Source organism: Leuciscus leuciscus (genome assembly GCF_965113295.1).
Source record: "Leuciscus leuciscus genome assembly, chromosome: 1".
Taxonomy (NCBI): Eukaryota; Metazoa; Chordata; class Actinopteri; order Cypriniformes; family Leuciscidae; genus Leuciscus; species Leuciscus leuciscus.
The window spans coordinates 40,685,751-40,705,562 of record NC_138725.1 but is presented as its reverse complement, the minus strand read 5'-3'; the positions used below and the strand labels follow the sequence as shown (position 1 = coordinate 40,705,562).

The 19,812-nt window shown below is 36.7% G+C and overlaps 1 protein-coding gene and 1 long non-coding RNA gene across 3 annotated transcripts in view; one reads left to right on the top strand and one right to left on the bottom strand.

Annotated features, from left to right (window-relative positions):
• Positions 1-19,812, bottom strand: part of LOC309508091 — a 348,495-nt gene that overhangs the window by 36,017 nt on the left and 292,666 nt on the right. The window lies entirely within an intron of this gene.
• plppr2a (phospholipid phosphatase related 2a) overlaps positions 9,909-19,812 on the top strand; it is a 39,125-nt gene continuing 29,221 nt past the window's right edge. For both annotated transcript variants that reach the window (XM_082181886.1, XM_082181887.1), the window contains exons 1-2: positions 9,909-10,199; positions 15,154-15,275. In XM_082181886.1, coding sequence (XP_082038012.1) covers positions 15,207-15,275 — 69 coding nt within the window. In that variant the 5' untranslated portion in view covers positions 9,909-10,199; positions 15,154-15,206. The remainder of the gene's footprint in view (positions 10,200-15,153; positions 15,276-19,812) is intronic.

The following is a 19,812-nucleotide window of genomic DNA, read 5'->3' as shown; positions in this document are numbered from 1 at the left end:
GCCTTGTGTGCTTATGTTATAATTATAGTAGGTAGTCCAGGCTCGAACATGTATGGCTTTGTAAAAACAATTAAGCTGGTAGGAGCATCCAGTTGAGTGTGGCGACGGTAGCTTTCCCGCGAGTGGGCGTGGTTTCAGCGCAGCCAGCGGACACGCCCCCAGCGTTTGAGAGCAGAGACTCCTGCTCATTTTTTCAAGATTTCGATAGCTTATTTTATGTACTTGCCGGCTTTTTTTTTTCATTCAAATTTGGCTGGGTGACTAATAACACATTTTTCTGTGGTGTGACAAACTCAGAACACATACTTAATTTTGACTTTACAGGGACTTTAAGCTTGATGTTTTTGATGTTTTTTTTAAGTCCATAGCTTTTTATTTTTCAATTTTAAGTGTGAACAAACTCTATACTATGTTTTTCCAGCTGAGTGTGAGACTGAAAAAGCAAAAGACGGTGTGTGTTTAAAAATGTTGTGAATGATTTTAACAGTTGCGTCTCTCATCTTATGGCTTTTAACCTTTAACTAATATTGAAAACTGTAAAACATATGCAGTTAATGGAGTTCATGCAAATGAAAATAAAGTTGTTAATCTAAATTCTAGTTTTCAATTCCGAAATGTTTCTCTGGTGGTTTTGTGGGTTTGTTCGAGCATTATTTGTTGGGAGTCTGTCTTTAACTCTTGGAGAAGCAGAGAGTCCTGACCGGCTCTTCAATGAATTATTCAGCTTCTCCACTTTGACCGTCTGTGGGCTTGTTTTTAAAGTCTTCTACAACCTTAATTTGCTTTCAGAGACCCAGCAGGTGTTTCAGCACAAACTGGCTTCTCGGATTCTGGGTTTTCTTGTGTATTTGTATGTGGGAAAGGATCGTGTGGCACACTGACATTCTTATACATGTGAAAAAAACTGGAACTAGTTACTGCTTCCCAGTGTTTATGAAATCTCAGGTTTATGTGTATTTTTGGAGATATGAGTGTTCAATCCCATCCAGTGAAACAATATCTAATAAAACAATATTTGTTGTGCTTATTTTGAGTCAGTTAGGGTTTGACTTACAACTGCTCACTTACTAGTTCAGAGAGTAAGTTTACACATCTATTTAGACTAACAAATACTACAATAAAAAAATAAATAAAAAAACACCATTTGAGAGCAACTATGGGCTCTATGAGGTTCATGCTTGAAACCAAGGGTTAGATCATTATTTTTTGAGTCACAGATACTAGGATACATATTGTCCAAATGTCGCTCCATCCAGAGAGTCTGAACAATGCAACAATGCTGCAGATTTGTTAAGAGTTCCCAGCATGCATTTCTGCATGAATAAATCATGTGGTTACTTTTATAGGATCCTTTTACTCTTTACTGGCTGTTAGTTTCTTGTTGTGTGATGTTCAGAGTTCATCTTTTTACATGATTATGTATATTGATTGTCACTTTTCATGAGGTCCCTGTGTTGTCTTAAGAATGTATATGATTTTTTTTTTTTTTGCATGATAAAGATAAGTGGTTTCCCGTGTTAGATAATCCAGTACAGTGTTGCCTTTGTTTAATTATTTATTTGTTTATTTTATCTTATTTCAGGGTAGGAAAGCAAATATCTTTAATATCTTGCAAATGTAGACATTTTCTGAAGTCTTTTGCTTCTTAGATTTTTTTAATTCAGAGGAAAGATCCCAATAATCTCACACATTTCTTCATAAAAAAAGAAATCTGAATAATGTCTTAAATTGTGCTCCCAAAGTCTGCAGTTTATATTTTATAGCACAATATCTCCTGAATGATCTTAGGTATTTTAAGATAAATGTCTGAGACAAAGATGTTCATTAATGTCTCCTGAACTATGAAAGAGAAATAACATTTTATTTTTTTGATTTCACACCGTGCAAGTGAGTTATTACATTTTGATGAAATATTATGAAGACAAACTTTCTTTTCTTTGGAATAACATGCACTGATTATTTGTGCACAACAAGAACAGGAACAATTACATTACAGTCAGTTTTGATTGATGTTGACTTTAATTGAATTCTACAAATGCACTGCATCTCAAAACATCTCCATTTGTATTCCAGAAGTAAAGTCATATGGATTTGAAATGACATGAGAGTGAGTAAATGGTGACAGAATTTTCATTTTAAGGTGAATTGTTCCTTTAAGTGACAGTCATTTGTAGGGAAGCACACTCTTTATGTTACTGTAGCACAGAGCTGATTAATCGTCCTCTGCATGAGCTTCGCCCACAGAGCACATCCCTCTCTCCTCGACCCATTTCAGTTTCTGCTTTCATCTGCTCTCCTCTCGGGAAGGGTGAATTGTCTCATATTGTCTTAAAGCCCTAAACACGAAAGCAATCTGCTCAGCAACTGGTACATCAGACAGCATGAGGCTTTCCTCTGATAAACATTGGCAATGTTTGATTGCATAACATTTTAAAATGTCTATTTTTAAGAGTGTACTGGGGATTTTAAGGCATTATCCTCTGTAATTACCAATATATATGGTATATTTTTGTGAATATATTTGAGCTAATGACTTGCTACTGCTAATAGATACACAGAGACGCCGCTATGTGTAGTAGATTTAGGCAGGTGGAGCTGGGGAGGTGGAGGGGTTCAGATGAACTCTGATAGTTTACACTATTTAAATGTTGAGCAAGCAATCTTATTGGCTGCAGGATCAGCAGAAGCCAATCAGCTTGTGCCATGCGGTAATGATGTGATTGCTTGCAGATTACATGTAAAGGACCGATCAGCCTGCGCCCTCTAGAGTTTCATGACTGAACTAGATATGTAAACTAATTCTAATATCAGAAGGTACATTGACTGTTTACCTACTGGATATCAAAGTTTTAGATGTTATTTCTCATATTCAGGTCAGGTCTTCTATAAATCCCCTGGTTAGAGGTTGCAGGACTGCTGTAGTTTGATGGCAGAGATGCTGATGTCTGCAGATGTTTTAGCTAATGCTGATGAAGCTATAGAGCTTTCAGCCGTCATGATAGATGGATCTTTCTAACCTTCATCTCTTTTAAATTCAGTGAAAGTGCAGATTATAGAGTCCACTTACAGCTTCACCTTGGCATGAACTTTCACCTGATTACCTAATGTACATCACCCTACAACAGAAAAATGCAGTTAGCACAGCAATAAATGTCAGGAAATTCTTTATGAACATGTATTGCAGTCAAATATGGTTGTTATAATGGAACAACAATTAAACTGCAGCTGTGTTTGTTTCTCCTGTATATTTCAGTGAAAGCTTCATGATAATGGTATTATAGTGACGATAACGGTTTCACTCCTGGTTTGAGTCATGGATATGTCGGTAGAGGTTTATTTGTGCCTTTATGATCCATTATAGAGTCATTTGATGTGAGCAATAGGGCTATACGGCCAAAATAAGAGCATCATTTTGTTCTTTTGTGTTTATATTTGCAACTATTGGCTTGCAGTGCCCTGCCATCAGTCAATCTGTCAAATTAATTCCCACCTCAGCCGACCGTTTCCAGTGAGTAACCACAGATAAACAAACCTGTCTTTAGCTTCAGTATAACCTGGCTCTTTATGAACATACTGTATGCATAAATAATGACATAAAATTGTAAGTCAATGTCATATAGTGTATTTATTTAATTCTTTATTTATATACATACACACACCCATGCACACTTATTATATATTTTCCTCTTTGTTTCAAATGAGTGTGTACTAACTATATATATAAATTACTACAGCAGTAATTTTTCATGATTCTTTATAGCAAAATCCTCCAGTTTCTTGGTTCCTCTAGTCTAAATGCTCCATCTTTCACATCCTGAGGGTTTTGCCTGTTTGCATGAGATTTGCTCTGGCGTGACTCACAAACACTTTCTACTCAGATTTCGACCATGCTGTATTCAGAGGAACCCAGAGAGCCCCAGGCCTTGAGATATGACATGCTTCCACATCGCCCAACTCACATCTGCTCCACAAAAAAATAAATCTATTTTTGTGGGACAAGCTTTAGTCCAGAATGTCACAAAAACTCTTTTTTATATTTAATAATAACATATTTCCAAATGATAATGAATATTTTTTAATTTAATTAATTAATTATGGTGTAAAGTGGATGTTTCCTATTGGTGGATATAGACAACTGCTTTTTTTACTTTTCTTTTTTTAAATCTATTATTTGTTGGTTTTGAACGTTTAATATATAAATGTGCAAGCATTAATTTACAGCATCAACTACTGGTTTGTAGATGTTTGTAAAAAAAGCCATTAGTGATAACAGCAAAAACAATCAAGTTGGTTTCAGAGACACCACTACAAGTACATCACTATGATGAAAGACTTTTTTTATTTTGGAGTAATGCAAACTGATGTATTGTAAGTAAATGCAGTCAATTTTGATTTCATGTTATATTTAAAGTTATGGTAATATTGTTAGGAATGACACTTATTTTGATGACATTATGGATGAGTGTAAAATAATACTATTTTCATTGCGTAATTATCAATTTGAAGTGAATATAATGCAGGGATGCTCACAAAGGCTCATGCTCAATTTTATTTATTTTTTTTTATTTATTTTTTTTGACATATGAAGTGTGCAGTGAAGTGCATTAGTCCCACTACATGCACTCACACATGAACATACATGCACACACATTGGGTTTGCCTCTCATGCCTAAAATATTCATTCAGTGGCACTATGGGATGTTTTAAAGCAGCCATGCATGCTGAGGGTCGACAGAGGAAGATTCCTGGCCATTTTTCGATCAACTTTCCTCTGATGTCTGTCTCTCACATAATGAAGAAGATTTAAATTAGCTGGCTGTTCAAGACACAATCTGGATTCTCAATGAGCTGCCAGCGAAGAACATCCAGCCCTGTGCCAATGATTCTCACTTACAAACGTGTGTGTGTGTGTGTGTGTGTGTGTGTGTGTGTGTGTGTGTGTGTGTGTGTGTGTGTGTGTGTGTGTGTGTGTGTGTGTGTGTGTGTGTGTGTGTGTGTGTGTGTGTGTGTGTGTGTGTGTGTGTGTGTGTGTGTGTGTGTGTGTGTGTGTGTGTGTGTGTGTGTGTGTGTGTGTGTGTGTGTGATATGTCTTTATTCTTTCTCTTAGACACCATGCACTGTTACAAAGAATCTGTGAAATTCATGATAAAATGTAGCTACCATATTTTCTAAGGGGTAAAGTGCAACCGTAGCTGCTGTTTTTATTTATTTATTTATTTATTTAGGTTTTACAACTTAAACTTAAATGAACTGTAAAAAAAAGTAACTGCTATGATGTTAATGAAATACAAAAATAATGCTTTGTACTATTATAATATACTGACAACCACCATTTTGATTTAATATTCATCACTTTTGAAAATACTAATATATAAAGATATCACACAAATATAAAACAGTCACACATGACATTAAAATAATGCAATAAATATTAATTTAACAACGCGAGATGTAACAGTGTAAATTCTGGGAATGTCATTGTATGGTTTTCCACTGTAAATTAAAGGATTACACTTCCAAAAACTGTGAATTCAACTGTACAATCACACAAAATCTCTTCTTACTTGAAATGTGCTGGAATTGGATCATGACATGAGGTTGAGGGAGCTGGTTTAAAAATGGCTGTATTTGTGATCAGGAATGTGTATTAAGAAAGTAAATTTAGGGTTTATAGTTCTATAGAATGTTAAATGTAACCCAAATGAGAAAAACCGGCCTGTTAAGTTGCAATATGTTAAGATATACACTCACCTAAAGGATTATTAGGAACACCTGTTCAATTTCTCATTAATGCAATTATCTAATCAACCAATCACATGGCAGTTGCTTCAATGCATTTAGGGGTGTGGTCCTGGTCAAGACAATCTCCTGAACTCCAAACTGAATGTCAGAATGGGAAAGAAAGGAGATTTAAGCAATTTTGAGCGTGGCATGGTTGTTGGTGCCAGACGGGCCGGTCTGAGTATTTCACAATCTGCTCAGTTACTGCACAACCATTTCTAGGGTTTACAAAGAATGGTGTGAAAAGGGAAAAACATCCAGTATGCGGCAGTCCTGTGGGCGAAAAATGCCTTGTTGATGCTAGAGGTCAGAGGAGAATGGGCCGACTGATTCAAGCTGATAGAAGAGCAACTTTGACTGAAATAACCACTCGTTACAACCGAGGTATGCAGCAAAGCATTTGTGAAGCCACAACACGCGCAGCCTTGAGGCGGATGGGCTACAACAGCAGAAGACCCCACCGGGTACCACTCATCTCCACTACAAATAGGAAAAAGAGGCTACAATTTGCACGAGCTCACCAAAATTGGACAGTTGAAGACTGGAAAAATGTTGCCTGGTCTGATGAGTCTCGATTTCTGTTGAGACATTCAGATGGTAGAGTCAGAATTTGGCGTAAACAGAATGAGAACATGGATCCATCATGCCTTGTTACCACTGTGCAGGCTGGTGGTGGTGGTGTAATGGTGTGGGGGATGCTTTCTTGGCACACTTTAGGCCCCTTAGTGCCAATTGGGCATCGTTTAAATGCCACGGCCTACCTGAGCATTGTTTCTGACCATGTCCATCCCTTTATGACCACCATGTACCCATCCTCTGATGGCTACTTCCAGCAGGATAATGCACCATGTCACAAAGCTCGAATCATTTCAAATTGGTTTCTTGAACATGACAATGAGTTCACTGTACTAAAATGGCCCCCACAGTCACCAGATCTCAACCCAATAGAGCATTTTTGGGATGTGGTGGAACGGGAGCTTCGTGCCCTGGATATGCATCCCACAAATCTCCATCAACTGCAAGATGCTATCCTATCAATATGGGCCAACATTTCTAAAGAATGCTTTCAGCACCTTGTTGAATCAATGCCACGTAGAATTAAGGCAGTTCTGAAGGCGAAAGGGGGTCAAACACAGTATTAGTATGGTGTTCCTAATAATCCTTTAGGTGAGTGTAAAAAGCTGCTCTCTAGAAATGTGTTACTTCCACTGGGAGACACTAGTTACTTGCTCCATTGTGCTCTACCGGGGAAAAAAACTGCAGGAATACAACCTGTCCGTTCTTACTGTTTGCTAGCTATGACCTCTTTTTTGTCATGAATTTTAATGAGGGAAAGCCGTTCTGTCGCATCAGTGTAGTCCGCATCAATTCTCCATCTGGCGCTGAATAACACGCATCATTTCTCGTGGCGGCAGAAAAGAAAGATGTTTTTCTAGGAGACAAGGTTCTACAAGATCTTCTGAAACAGGCTCTAATGAAACATGATGTTCATTTAACCATTGTACATAACACTGTGGGGGAGAATGAGTTGCACCCGCTGATAGTGTCGTTTATTTGCGTAAGATGTTTGCGCCGCTTTAGCACTTAATTCACTGAAGGAATTATGCAAATCCGACAACAGTGAAAATGCGCCCATAAAATCTGTGCTGAACTCAATTCCCCATCTTGTGCCTATAGTTAAACTGAGTTGTGGGTGGTTAGTGAGTTTCACCAAAATAATATAGTTATGGGTACTTCAACAATGTCAGTCCATGGGATTTTTTTTTGTTGCAGAAATCATAAATCAGAGGGTTTAGCACAGATCTCCTCAAATCTCATCATTTCAGTCTGTAGTACAAATTTTGCAGAACGAGTTACACTTTAAATAGAGACCGTTAGTGGTTCGTTCAGATCTATAACCCTAAAGTATAAACAATAATATGCTTTTGCAAAAAAACATCAATGATCAGAAACAGAACTGGTTCAATTTCTAGTGCTGTAAACATAACATCCATGCTTTTAATATATTCATGATTTTGACCTTTTTGTTTTTGTTTTTCTTCCTTCAGGTCTTGGAAAAAAATAATGCAGTAATTTGCTTGTATACAGCTGACATACAGAGCAGAAATATGAAGCATTTAAGGTCTTTATCGATTTTTCTCTCCCTCCAAAACCCCCCTTACTGGGATGAACAAGTGTGAGCAGCACCGCCTGACTGAATACAGGACTCAAGGGATTGCTGCCTGACAAGATGTTAAGCAGAGCTGTCCAATCACACACACACACACACACACACACACACACACACACACACACACACACACACACAGTCTAGAAGTAAAAGGTTAAGTCACATTTGCACCCAATGGACTGCTATAATGCACATAAATCACCCTTGAGACATGCAAGCTGCTTTAGTTTCAGATTTCATTTGCATTTGCTCGGTCCGTGATGTCTTTGCTATCTGCAATTAACATTAAAGGAATATCCAGAAGGTTTTATAGCAAAGGTTTGGTACTTTAATCTCTACATACAAATGGCTAATTTCTGAAAAATATGTGATTGGTGCTTGAACATGCAAAACCCATTCTGGATGGTTACTAAGGCATTGCCAGGTCCATCCTTAAGTCTCAGTGATATTCTGGTCCTTCATATGTTTTATTGTCCACCGGACGCAAAATGAAAGTTTGAGCCCTTAAATGAAGGTTCACCCCAAAATGTCACTCTCAAATTCATGTCATTCAAATGCATTTAATTTTCTTTCCTCTGCAGAACAAAAGTTTTGTCATGATAACTCTCAAGAGTTGGAGTTCATAATGGGTATGGTAACAGATCTGCTATACGCTGCTGCTGTTATTGTTGCTGCAGAGCGAGTAAGGGACTTGCTACTGCCAATACACGACACGCTGCTGTGAGCAAGTAAGACATGCTGCTGCTGTACAATGTAGCGTACATGAATTGTCTGTAGCAGATCTATACAGGTGGAGCTGGGGAAGGTGGTGGGTTTCTGAAAGTGCACTGTGCTACTAACGCTAAATTCTGACCAGGATTGAGCTGTGAGCTCATTGGCTATACTGAAACAACAGGAACCAATCAGCTGTGCCCTATAGAGAATGATGTGAATGTACAACCCGATCTCACGTTAATTCGTTCGTATTTTACAATGTGGCTAATTCGTACGAATTCATACAACCTCATTTGTTCAAATTTGTAAAATTTTTGCTTAATCATACATATTTTACAAGTTGCCCAATTCGTATGAATTTGTATGAATGGTGGCCTACCTCTGACCCCGCCCCTAAACCATCACTGGGGTTTAGACAAATCATATGAATTCTTTTGAATTGGTCGTGAGATAGCGTTGGAATGTAAGCAGGTTGAGTGAAGGAACTATTAGCCTGAACCATCTAGACTTTCAAGAGAGAATATATATATTTTGAAGACAAAACAACATTGGACTTTTATTGTGTGCGCGCACACACACACACACACACACACACACATACACACACAAAAAAACATTTATTTTCTCAAAATATCATCTTTTGTGTTCCTTCGAAGAAGAAAAAAACTCATAGAATGACATATGGGTAAGTGTAAATGGTGATAGTATTTTACCTTTTGAGGGAATGATAGAGTACCTTAAACTCATTTTCACTGCTTATGATAAACAATGGACCATAAGTCAGTCGTTTCGAATGAAAAGTTGCATGGAGTTTTGACTCAATTTGATCAGACTTTATCCTAAACACCGGCTATATCTATAGAATGGACTTGAACACCATGAATTCCTAGAACTCAGAAGTATGAACTGTTCAACACTAACATAAACACGGCCATTTGTCTTATATGGGTCACTGTTCGTTCATCATACTGTATACATTACTACTATCAACACTCCTTGACAGTAATACTGATGTATGCTTTAGAAAACACCACTAATGAGTGTAATGTAACTGTTTGTTTTTGATATTATAGAGACCGACATGCTTGACAAACATTGACCTACTGCAGAACAATTTGAATATAACATTAACCTACATTCACTACAGCTCAGACTGTTACCTGAATCCTCAGAGAGAGAGAGAGACATAGAGAGAGAGACGCGAGCTTGAATACAAATCAGCCTCCCCGTCGCGCACACGCGCATTCTCTGCAGCCGCACTGGAGAGCTGCGGTTGAGGTGACGATTTAATCTCTCACGCCTCATTAAACAGGATCCGCCTGTGCATGCGAGTGCGGTTTACACACAGACCGTGAGCGCATCTGCATGCGCTAATGTGAGGAAACACTCCACGAGAAAAAATCCTGTGTGGGTGGGAGGATAAGAGGAAGGACGAAGAGAGGAAGGCTGGATCGGTTCACAGGAGCTCCATGGCAAACGCGCGTTATGGCCACTGCATAGGAATCTATCTATCGTGACGGCTGCAGGGTGTGAAGTAAGTGGCTATCCATCTAATTGTGCATGCAAACGCTTCTGGTCACCATTACGCGAGGGTTCTTCCATTATGGACAATGCATGGCTGTAATTTTACGGTGAGTGTGGCCGCTTTGGAGTGAATCACCCTGGAAGGATGAGTGATGTTTCCTGCCCCATATCGCTGGAAATCAGAAGGACATTGAGAAGGAGGGTGTTGGTGTGGTATTCCCCAAACGCTAGCTCTAATTACCCTGTATAGCGAAATCCCTTTAGGGTTTTACGCTCTTATTGCCTTCGCATACATCCCCCACCTTTAATAGCTTGAAATTGCGATGCTGCCGGATGATGCATGTGGTGATTTGAAACGTGCGTGTGTTTTGGGGGTGCTCGAAACCCAGAGACACGAAATCAATGATTGACAGTATAGCGATAGACTTAGACACGTACAGTACACAGTGTAATCCAGGTGCTTACATCAACAGCGCGCCAGCATGAGGATTACGCGCTTGAGCGTGTGTTTTATTGTTGTTGGGTTGGATAAATGAAGGAATGAATGCAGAGAAGAAGGCGAGACAAGAGACAGAGTAAGTCGTGCATGTCTTCTTGGTATATGTTTTTGAGTTTCATTTGTGCAGGATGTATACAGGGATGTTAGTTGATGGGATAGTTCACCCAAAAATGGCAGTTCTGTCGTTATTTTCTCACCCTCATGTCGTTCTAAAAACCTTTCTTGTGTGGAACACAAAATAAGATTTTTTTTAACTATATCTCAAGTTTGTTTGTTTTTGTTTTTCCATGCACTGAAAGTCAGTGGGTTCATATTTAATATCATAATATCTTCTTTTGTGTCCTGCAGAAGAAAGATATGCATAGAGGTATAGAGCAGCATGAAGATAATTAAATAATGGTATTTTCTGTTTTCATTGCTCCATTGAGTGGCATAAATCCTGCATCATTTGTGCTATAATAGATATACATTTGTTGATTATTTATTTAGTTGACATTATTTTTGTTGATTTGAGCTATTACTTTTCTAAGCAATATATTTTTTTCCCCTGGGATTTATGTTGTTGCCCTCTTAAATATCATAGACACTCTTTTGAGGGTTCTTTTGACTAAGCAAACACTTAGCGAACACCCAAAACACCACAAGTCTTCCTTGTTCTGCCAAACTCTTGATTCATTTCCATGAAATGGAATTCTTTTGTTATGTATATTCGATTGAAAAACTTTAGGGCAGGACTTGATTTGGTCCATGGGTAATTGATTGGCTGGTTGGCTGGTTGTGGTTTGCTATTGGTGGATCTCATGTGAGTGACAGGTTGCCCCGCCCTCACGCCAGTGAACACATCATCAGAGAAGAGAAGAGAAGAGATGAGCTGCAAGAGGGAGGGGAAGTGATTTTGATTAAAGATTACAAGGGCACATCATTTAAAAATAATGATGTACACGGATTTACCGTATAATAGATATTGCAATATTCCATATTTCAGGTAAGACTGTAAACAAACACACATATGCATCTTGCATGTCTTTTGGCGAAAGGAGTGGGACCAGGCAAAAACCTCATGTTTTCTCTAGAAACTGGAAAATGTGTTCCATATTTACATTGCATATAATTTTACTAAAAATCACTGACAACAATGTGCAAAATGGCATGTATGCATGCTTGTCTTTCCAAACCATGTCTGTCTTGTCTTTTGTAGGTTGAAAATGTCCGTTTGTATTGGTGAAGACAAGTAATGCTAAAACAAGGATTACCTGTAGATGCAAAGCTAAAAACATTGTGGAGACTGTTTTGTTTGACCTTTTTCACCATCCTTTAGTAACAATCATTTTGAACGCTAATTTAATATGAAAGCTGATTCAGACTGTCTATGCTTTCATACATGAACCATAATGGAAAGTCAGGGCAAGCTTTGCATTGTAATGGAGTTGGTCTAATTGAAGCTCAAGTGTCCTCTGAGGATATACTAGGAGCCTAATCTCAATTTGTGGTCATCCAGAAACCCTCCATCTCTATTTTTGAAGTGGCTCTTTCAACATAATTTATTATTTTAGTCATTGCCTTTGTGTTTGTTTGTCAGCTTGGCTCTGTTTACTGTATGACACACATGAGTTAGTCATACAGAGCCAGACTTTTGACTATCAACGAAGTCTGGCCAACTTTGCAGCTTATTCTGACCAAAACCTGCTCATTTAGTGGCAACACAAACGCATGGAAAAAAAATGGCAGCTTATCTGACCAAACAATGGTACTTCAGTCTTTACAAATAGGCATTTTACAATTTTACTATTCATTATAATACTTGGCTACTGTTTGTGTTTTGAACTCTTCATGCTTTAAGGGCTGTTATTTCCCCCCCTATCTTTTAGAGATTCCATTTGTTTAAGAAAATTGCATGTTTAACAAGTTTTTTAGGCAAAAGCATTTGTGAGTTTACAGATTCACACTAGTTCATTAGTTCTCACTGTGCATCACTTCATTGTCGGCAAATGTAAGTTGTGATAGTTGTAAGTTACTGTAAATTGGCCAAGTTGAATTGGAACGACAGGAAGAGGAATTTACTGAATTTGCACTTCAAAGAAATTCACAGGTGCATTCTGGGAAAGGTTTTCTTCCACCCTGGTCCACAAAAACAGTGCAAATGTAATTTAATATTTTAAATAGAGAGAGAGAGAGACTATGTATTTTACCATTAAAAAATTAACTAACCTGCTTGTTTTAGACAAACTCTAAAGAACAAGAGCAGGAGGATTCTAGCTAACAATTTTCACTACGATCTTGAATTTTTTGTGTGTAAAACGCAACAGACGGTCCGTAATGTGTGCATGCAGTCTAAACATGAGTGGACCATATGCTCTTCCAGACACTTTACCTGCATCATTTCTTTCAAGCTTCAAGCATCTACATAATTATCAAAGCACATGTTAACAAAAGCAAAAGAGACCCAATTTGTTCTAAAACCTTCTTCCAGATTGTAGATTACAGTTATATTTGGATGAATTTACCCCTGGAGTCTTACATTAGAGCACGTCTCTCTCATGGATCATGCACTTTAGCTTTCTTTTTCCTCAAAGACATTAAAACGACACACGGGCCGAGTTTTTAGAAAAACCTTCCAGTGTTGCCCAGCAACGAGGAAAGGTTTCAAAAAAATGCTGGGCTCCTCTTTTTTTTTTATACATTATCTGAGGACTCGCACACTGACAGATGTAAAATGTTGACCGCTCCACCGCTGTGAGCGTAAGGCACACTAAAAGCGGAAGCATGTACTAGATGCTTTCTGTCGTTGGGCTTTAGTGCCTGGCTTCATGTGATATTCATTTCCCTGTCCTGAACTCTGAGGTTTACAGCGTGATGTTGAACAGACCCTCTGACAAAACGCTGCTCTGTGGTTCACGGTCGAATGAAAGGCCAGTCCTAGAGAGTTGTTGTTGGTAGGTTTAGACCAGCTGTTTGCAAGTTAATCCTGAAGTAAATGGGGATTTGTAACTACTAATTCGATTTTAAGCTGCTAAAAATGGTTGCACCTCTTGATCTTAACACATTTGTTAATCTTGTAGGTCATAAACTCTCTGTAAAGTAATGAGCAGTCATTTAATAATGGCATATACCTTAATTGATCCAATAAGCGGCCTTAGTTTGTAAACAGCAAGTCTTGTAGTATTTCAGTTTACCATTTATATTTAAAACCTTTTTGGGTCATGTACCTGTCAGTGGTAATAAAAAATAGTCTATAAAGGATACACAAGAACAGGAAATACGATAAATAATGAATCATGAAACACAATAAATAGCATATTTTAATATGTAAATAATAACTATTTTCCATTGCAGGTTTGGGGGATGTTTTGTTTTTGAGATCAGCCGCTGACAATTCATATAATGGCCACAGTTTTAAAACATAACTGAGCCTGAAAATCAGCCTTGTCGGTGTGTCACAAATTGGATGAATTAATCATCAAATTTGGCTGAGAAATTATCCCCAAAAGATCATTTAAAGTCATTATTGTGCTGAATGAGAAAAATATCAAATAGACATTTCAAAAAGTAGCTTTAGAAAGAAATTTTAAAAGGCTAATCAGCACGGGGCCAAAAGTGCACAGTATTAATACAAATACTTTAGCTTAAATAATATGTTTTAATGTCTAAGTTAATACATGTTCAAAGCAATTACTTTAGCAAAGTTTGTACTATTTTCTGTTTATTTTGATAAATAAAAGATTTTTTTTATGTTAATATAAAAATATATTTTTTAAATACATAAACAAAATTATTTTAAAAAGTAAAGATTCTGAAGGCGTTGAATGAGATCTCATAATAATTTAATCTAGATTTACAGTAGTAACATTAAATCATATTTTATTATATGATATGATTAATATCATGTTTTTAAATATAATGGTTTCATTATAAATATGGTGATTATCTCTAAGATGGAAACCCAATTTGATATGATTTTTACCATCTGAATCTAACCATGTCATGTCAACAAATGGAAAAGTCAGCCTGATATTTATTATCATGTTAATTATTGTCCTTTTTACCCCCAAAACCATCCTTTTACATATTCTTCTATTGCTTTAATTAGCTTGAACAAAACTCTGTCTCAAAATATTTTCAATAATTTTAACGATTCTCATTCGCTAATCCACAACATTTTTTAAAATATCAAATATTAGATCAAAGTAGCAAAGAATCAACTTTAGCCAAAAATCCACGTGCATCTTGAAAAAGGATAATGAGAAAAATAAAAGATTAAGCACCATACATTTTTATAGGGAAACAACACTAGTTTTAGGCTTTTCTTAGGTTTTGTTCTTCACCAATCATCTGAATGTTTCGTTTAGATATGGTCATGCAAGAGAGGTAGCCTAGATGTACGAGGACAAATTAGTTATTGTAATTGAGTTATTGAGTTTTCTATCACCTGACCTGTTCTTTCTTCCTCTCTCTTTCATGTGTGAAGACTAAAGTGGGAGTGCGAGAGGAGAAAGAGAGCAGAAAGAAGAAGGATCTACAATGGCAGCAGAAGAGAAGCCTGCTGTGAAGAGCAGTAGCTCCATTGTACCATGTTTCCTCTTTGTAGAGGTGAGTTATCATATCAACATAAATAATCCTGAACCCTGACTATAATTAGGACTTTATCAGGAACTTTTATGAACTCTCAATGGGCTTGCAGTGGAAAAATATGAGGTTATGCCATGACCTGAAGTGAAGCTCAGATCAGATATGGAGAAAGGCTGTACATCAACAATTTACTTAGGATTGCCTGAATTCAGCTTCACTTTGAAAAAACAAATGTGTAATAATAAATGCATCTCCAGCACAGCGAAGCGTGGAGGAAGAGTGTCATTGTGTGAGGAGTCTTTTTAGCTCCTGGTGTTGGTGAGATGCTTCACTGTGAAAACTCATTAAATGCTTCGGAGTACATGAGAATATTACAGAATGCTTCCCACAAATGAAAAGTTGTTATCTAAAGAGGAATTATCAGATGTTATATTTCAACAAGACACACTGCAAAGACAACCAAGTGTCTTGAGAACAAGTCCATCAGGCTCATGTTTTGGCCTGTCAGAGTCCAGATTTGAACCTTGTACTGAATATTTGGTCTCACATTAAACTCAAACAGGGCGATGTTTTTTAACTACTCATGGATGGTTTGAAGCCGTTAACATTGAGTGAAACAACACTGATTCTTCTTCCTGTAAAATCTGTCTGCAAGTTGAGGAAGGCTATATTCTGTTGCTTTGTCTACAGTATTTGTGCAATTCTTGCTAATTTCCTGACCAGTGATTTGTGATTAAAATGGTAAAGACCATTAAAAGACCACTAAATATTTAGCCATTTTTGGCTTGGCCTTTTCGCTGCCCAGGAGTGTATAACAAATAACAATTTATGTTATACATATTTAAAAATTATTTTTTAATGATATATACTGTGCTACAGTTAGGGGTTGCTAAGATTATATGAATGTTTTTGAAGTCTCTTGCTCTCACCAAGGCTGCAAAATACAGTAAAAACAGCGATATTGTAAAATAATATTACAATTTAAAATAACTGTTTTCTATTTGAATATATAGGAAAATGTAATTTATTCCTGTGATCAAAGACGAATTTTTAGCATCATTACTCCAGTCTTCAGTGTCACATGATCCTTCAGAAATCATTACAATAGTATAGGGGAGAGTGGGGTAAGATGAGCCAGTGGGTAAGTTGACCCACCCACTATCTTGGCAACTGTACACTTTTATTGTCATTTGACCATATTTTGGAATCACCATCATTTCTGTCATACAGAAAGTGTAACACAGAAAGGAGTGAAGGCATCCATTTACTTTAAAGACCGTTTTTTGGCTTGTCAAAGTAAAATTTTAGCATAACAGATGTAATGGCTGTTACATCAAAGCAAATTTGTCCAGTTCTAAAAATATTTATGATCCATATTGATGATTTAGCAATGTCTAAAACCATCCAAATAATTTAGCTAAATATTAGTCTGAATTGGTAAGCTGGCTAGTTTTGTCCAAAATGGCAGCTATGGGGCAAAGTGAGCCACATGTTGTGGGGTAAATTGAGCCAGCATTTTAACTTACACCACCATACGACACTGTAGTTAAGTCAAATCTCTTAAATATAAACTGGTATAATATCAATTTAATATTACACAAACGGTTTAGTTTGTTTTTTTATTATTATTTTTTTAGTTTGAGTTTATTTGATTGGAATAATGTACAAGTACACCAAATCCTTCTCTGATAAGAAACAGAAGATGCTTAATAATCTATATCTTTCCAACTGTTAGTAGTCCCTAATGGCCTAGCATGTTCGACATTGCAGAAAAACTACCATGCCAAATTGTTTCAGTGGCATTTATTTATTCATTCTAATTCAGTTTTTATTTTATTTTATTCAACAAACTCTCTGTTTAGTCTGTTTTTGGGAAAGTTACAACTGCAGGTGTTCAACATGTTGTTTTAGAACTGCAAACAATTAAAGATATTGACATTTCAACTTCATTTTTGGTTTTATGTTGTTTAAGTTAGCTTTATGAAAAGAAATACAATGATTTGTTAAAGGAAATTGGATTATTAAATTCGTTTTTAAAAGAGGTAAATTATCTTTCAAATTTCACACGAGTTTGAATCAGATTCATTTAGATGGTCAGTTTACACCCAGATGGTGCAACTTACCCCCTGACCTGGATCAACTTACCCCTAACCTGGGGTAAATTGAGCCACATGAGCACTTTTTATAAAAGGCCATATTTTAGAACCCTTTGTCATAGATGCAGTCTGACAATTAAAAAATTATAGGAAAGATTCTGAAAACACTTTAGATACTTTATTGCACTTCATTTCCCCTTATCTTGAGGACCACATAAATAAAAAATGGCTCATCTTACCCCACTATATATATATATATATATATATATATATATATATATATATATATATATATATATATGAGAACTGTATACATTTATAATAACATTTTATTAAATGATTTCTATGATTCAGAACATTTCATGAAGAGTAGTTTTCAAGTCAGTTCTAAATGTCTAGTTTCTTTCATTCTTTGTTTTCCTGAAGGATGGGATGTTATTGTGTGTGAGCGCGCGCACTAATGTTGCGTGTGCATCACAAACACATCACGACACTTGCCTCCGCTGTTGTTACTATGGATACCAATCAGCTGGATCTGGATCCCATCTCTATGCTATCATTTTTAGATTCTCTCCCCCACAAGTGTAAATCTTCTCTATGCTTCTGCCTTCTGCTTTCCTCCAGTGATTCAGCCGCTCATGCATTCACAGGCAGATCCAGTGTGCTCTTGCAGAATGCATGTATGATTATTTGATAAGCCACATTGATTTTTTTTTTTCATGTAGCACATTCAACTACTGCTATGACTCACTTTAGCAAGCCGAAGCAAAAAGCACGGAAACTGGGAATGTGAAAGAAACATCATAACAGCCAGTTATACAACTTAATGGAAGGGTTCTTTGAGTGAGTGTGTGTGTGTGTGTGTGTGTGTGTGTGTGTGTGTGTGTGTGTGTGTGTGTGTGTGTGTGTGTGTGTGTGTGTGTGTGTGTGTGTGTGTGTGTGTGTGTGTGTGTTGAGAGAAAGAGAACCTGTTATTCACTAAAAAAATTTCAATGAAAAATGTAAATTTACTTCTTTTTTTTTTAACACAAAAGGGGAAATTTTGAAGAATGTTCACGCTGCTCTTTTTCATACTATGAAGCAAATAGTGAGTAGGGATATATTTTAATATATGATGACAGAATTCACAGTTTTATGAAATTGTTACCTTTGCCTCTGTAGGTTTGTGATGCTGAATGAGACATTTGTTGTGTAGCTCCTATAAGATCCAGCAGAGGGCGAACACTGCTGCACTTCAGTGAACATAGGTGAATTTTGTAGTTATTTTATCTATGGACTTGAAGGTTTGTTTGCATGTCTCTGTGGGTCTGATTTGGTTTATATTGTGTTGACTAAATGTCCACAAAGACAGTAAAGTAAAACCTGATATCAGCAACATTCTTATGAGGAAATTTGAGGGAAATAGTAAAAAAAAAAATGAAATGCTGTTAAAAATAAACAAGTATTGAACAAGCAAGATTTAAAATAGTGAAGGTTAATTTATAGTTTCCAGTCACGTGACTGGCGAACTGCAGGACAGGCCTGTCAATTTTCCACCTGGTTGAAGCCACGAGTATTTAAATCACCTCTCAAAAGAAGAAAAACAAAATTATTTGAACAAAATGCAAGTTTTTTGCACTTGTGATCCGTATACAGCACCTGCCACAGTATTTCAATCACTGGAAACAGCGGGATATTAACGTGACAAACACTTAAAGTGCCTTGATGTACTAACGCAGTGATATTAAAGGCATAGTTCACCCCAAAATGAAAATTCTGTCATTTACTCACCCTCTAATTGTTCAAGAATCAATACCTGTATAAATGTATTTCTTCTTCTGAACAAAAAAAGAAGATATTTGGAAGAATATGAGTAACCAAACCAAACCAAAAATATCTTCTTTTGTGTTCAGCAGAAGAAAGACACTCATACAGGTTTGGAACAAATTGAGGGCGAGCAAATGATGACAGAATTTTCATTTTTGGATGAACTATGCCTTTAAAAAAGATAAAATTCATATTACCCTTATTGATGATGCACAGATGAGCCCTGAATATGAACGCAACGTGCTGAATGGTTCATCGTTTTCTTTATAATGGTTTTCTATGGAAAAAATCAGCAAGAAACTGTGCATCCTTGCCTGCACATATTAATAAGGTGTATATTGAATCTGGTCTTTTAATATCACTGTCTTACTACATTAATACTTAGCACGAACCTATAAGGGTGTGACGTCATGTGAAAACTAAGGATAAAAATAAAGGTTATGCTTTTATCAGCATCCTTCAATATACATATGAAAAGGGTTCTCACACTAAGAATTTTTTTTTTTAAGAGCTGTTATTGAAAGGTTCTTTGGGGAACTGAACTGAATGGTTCTTTAATGGCATCGCTGAATAAAAAACAAAAACCCTTTTATTTTTAAGAGTGCATATGCAGAAGCAAAATCTATCTCTATCTTTCTCCTCATGGGTTGGTCTTT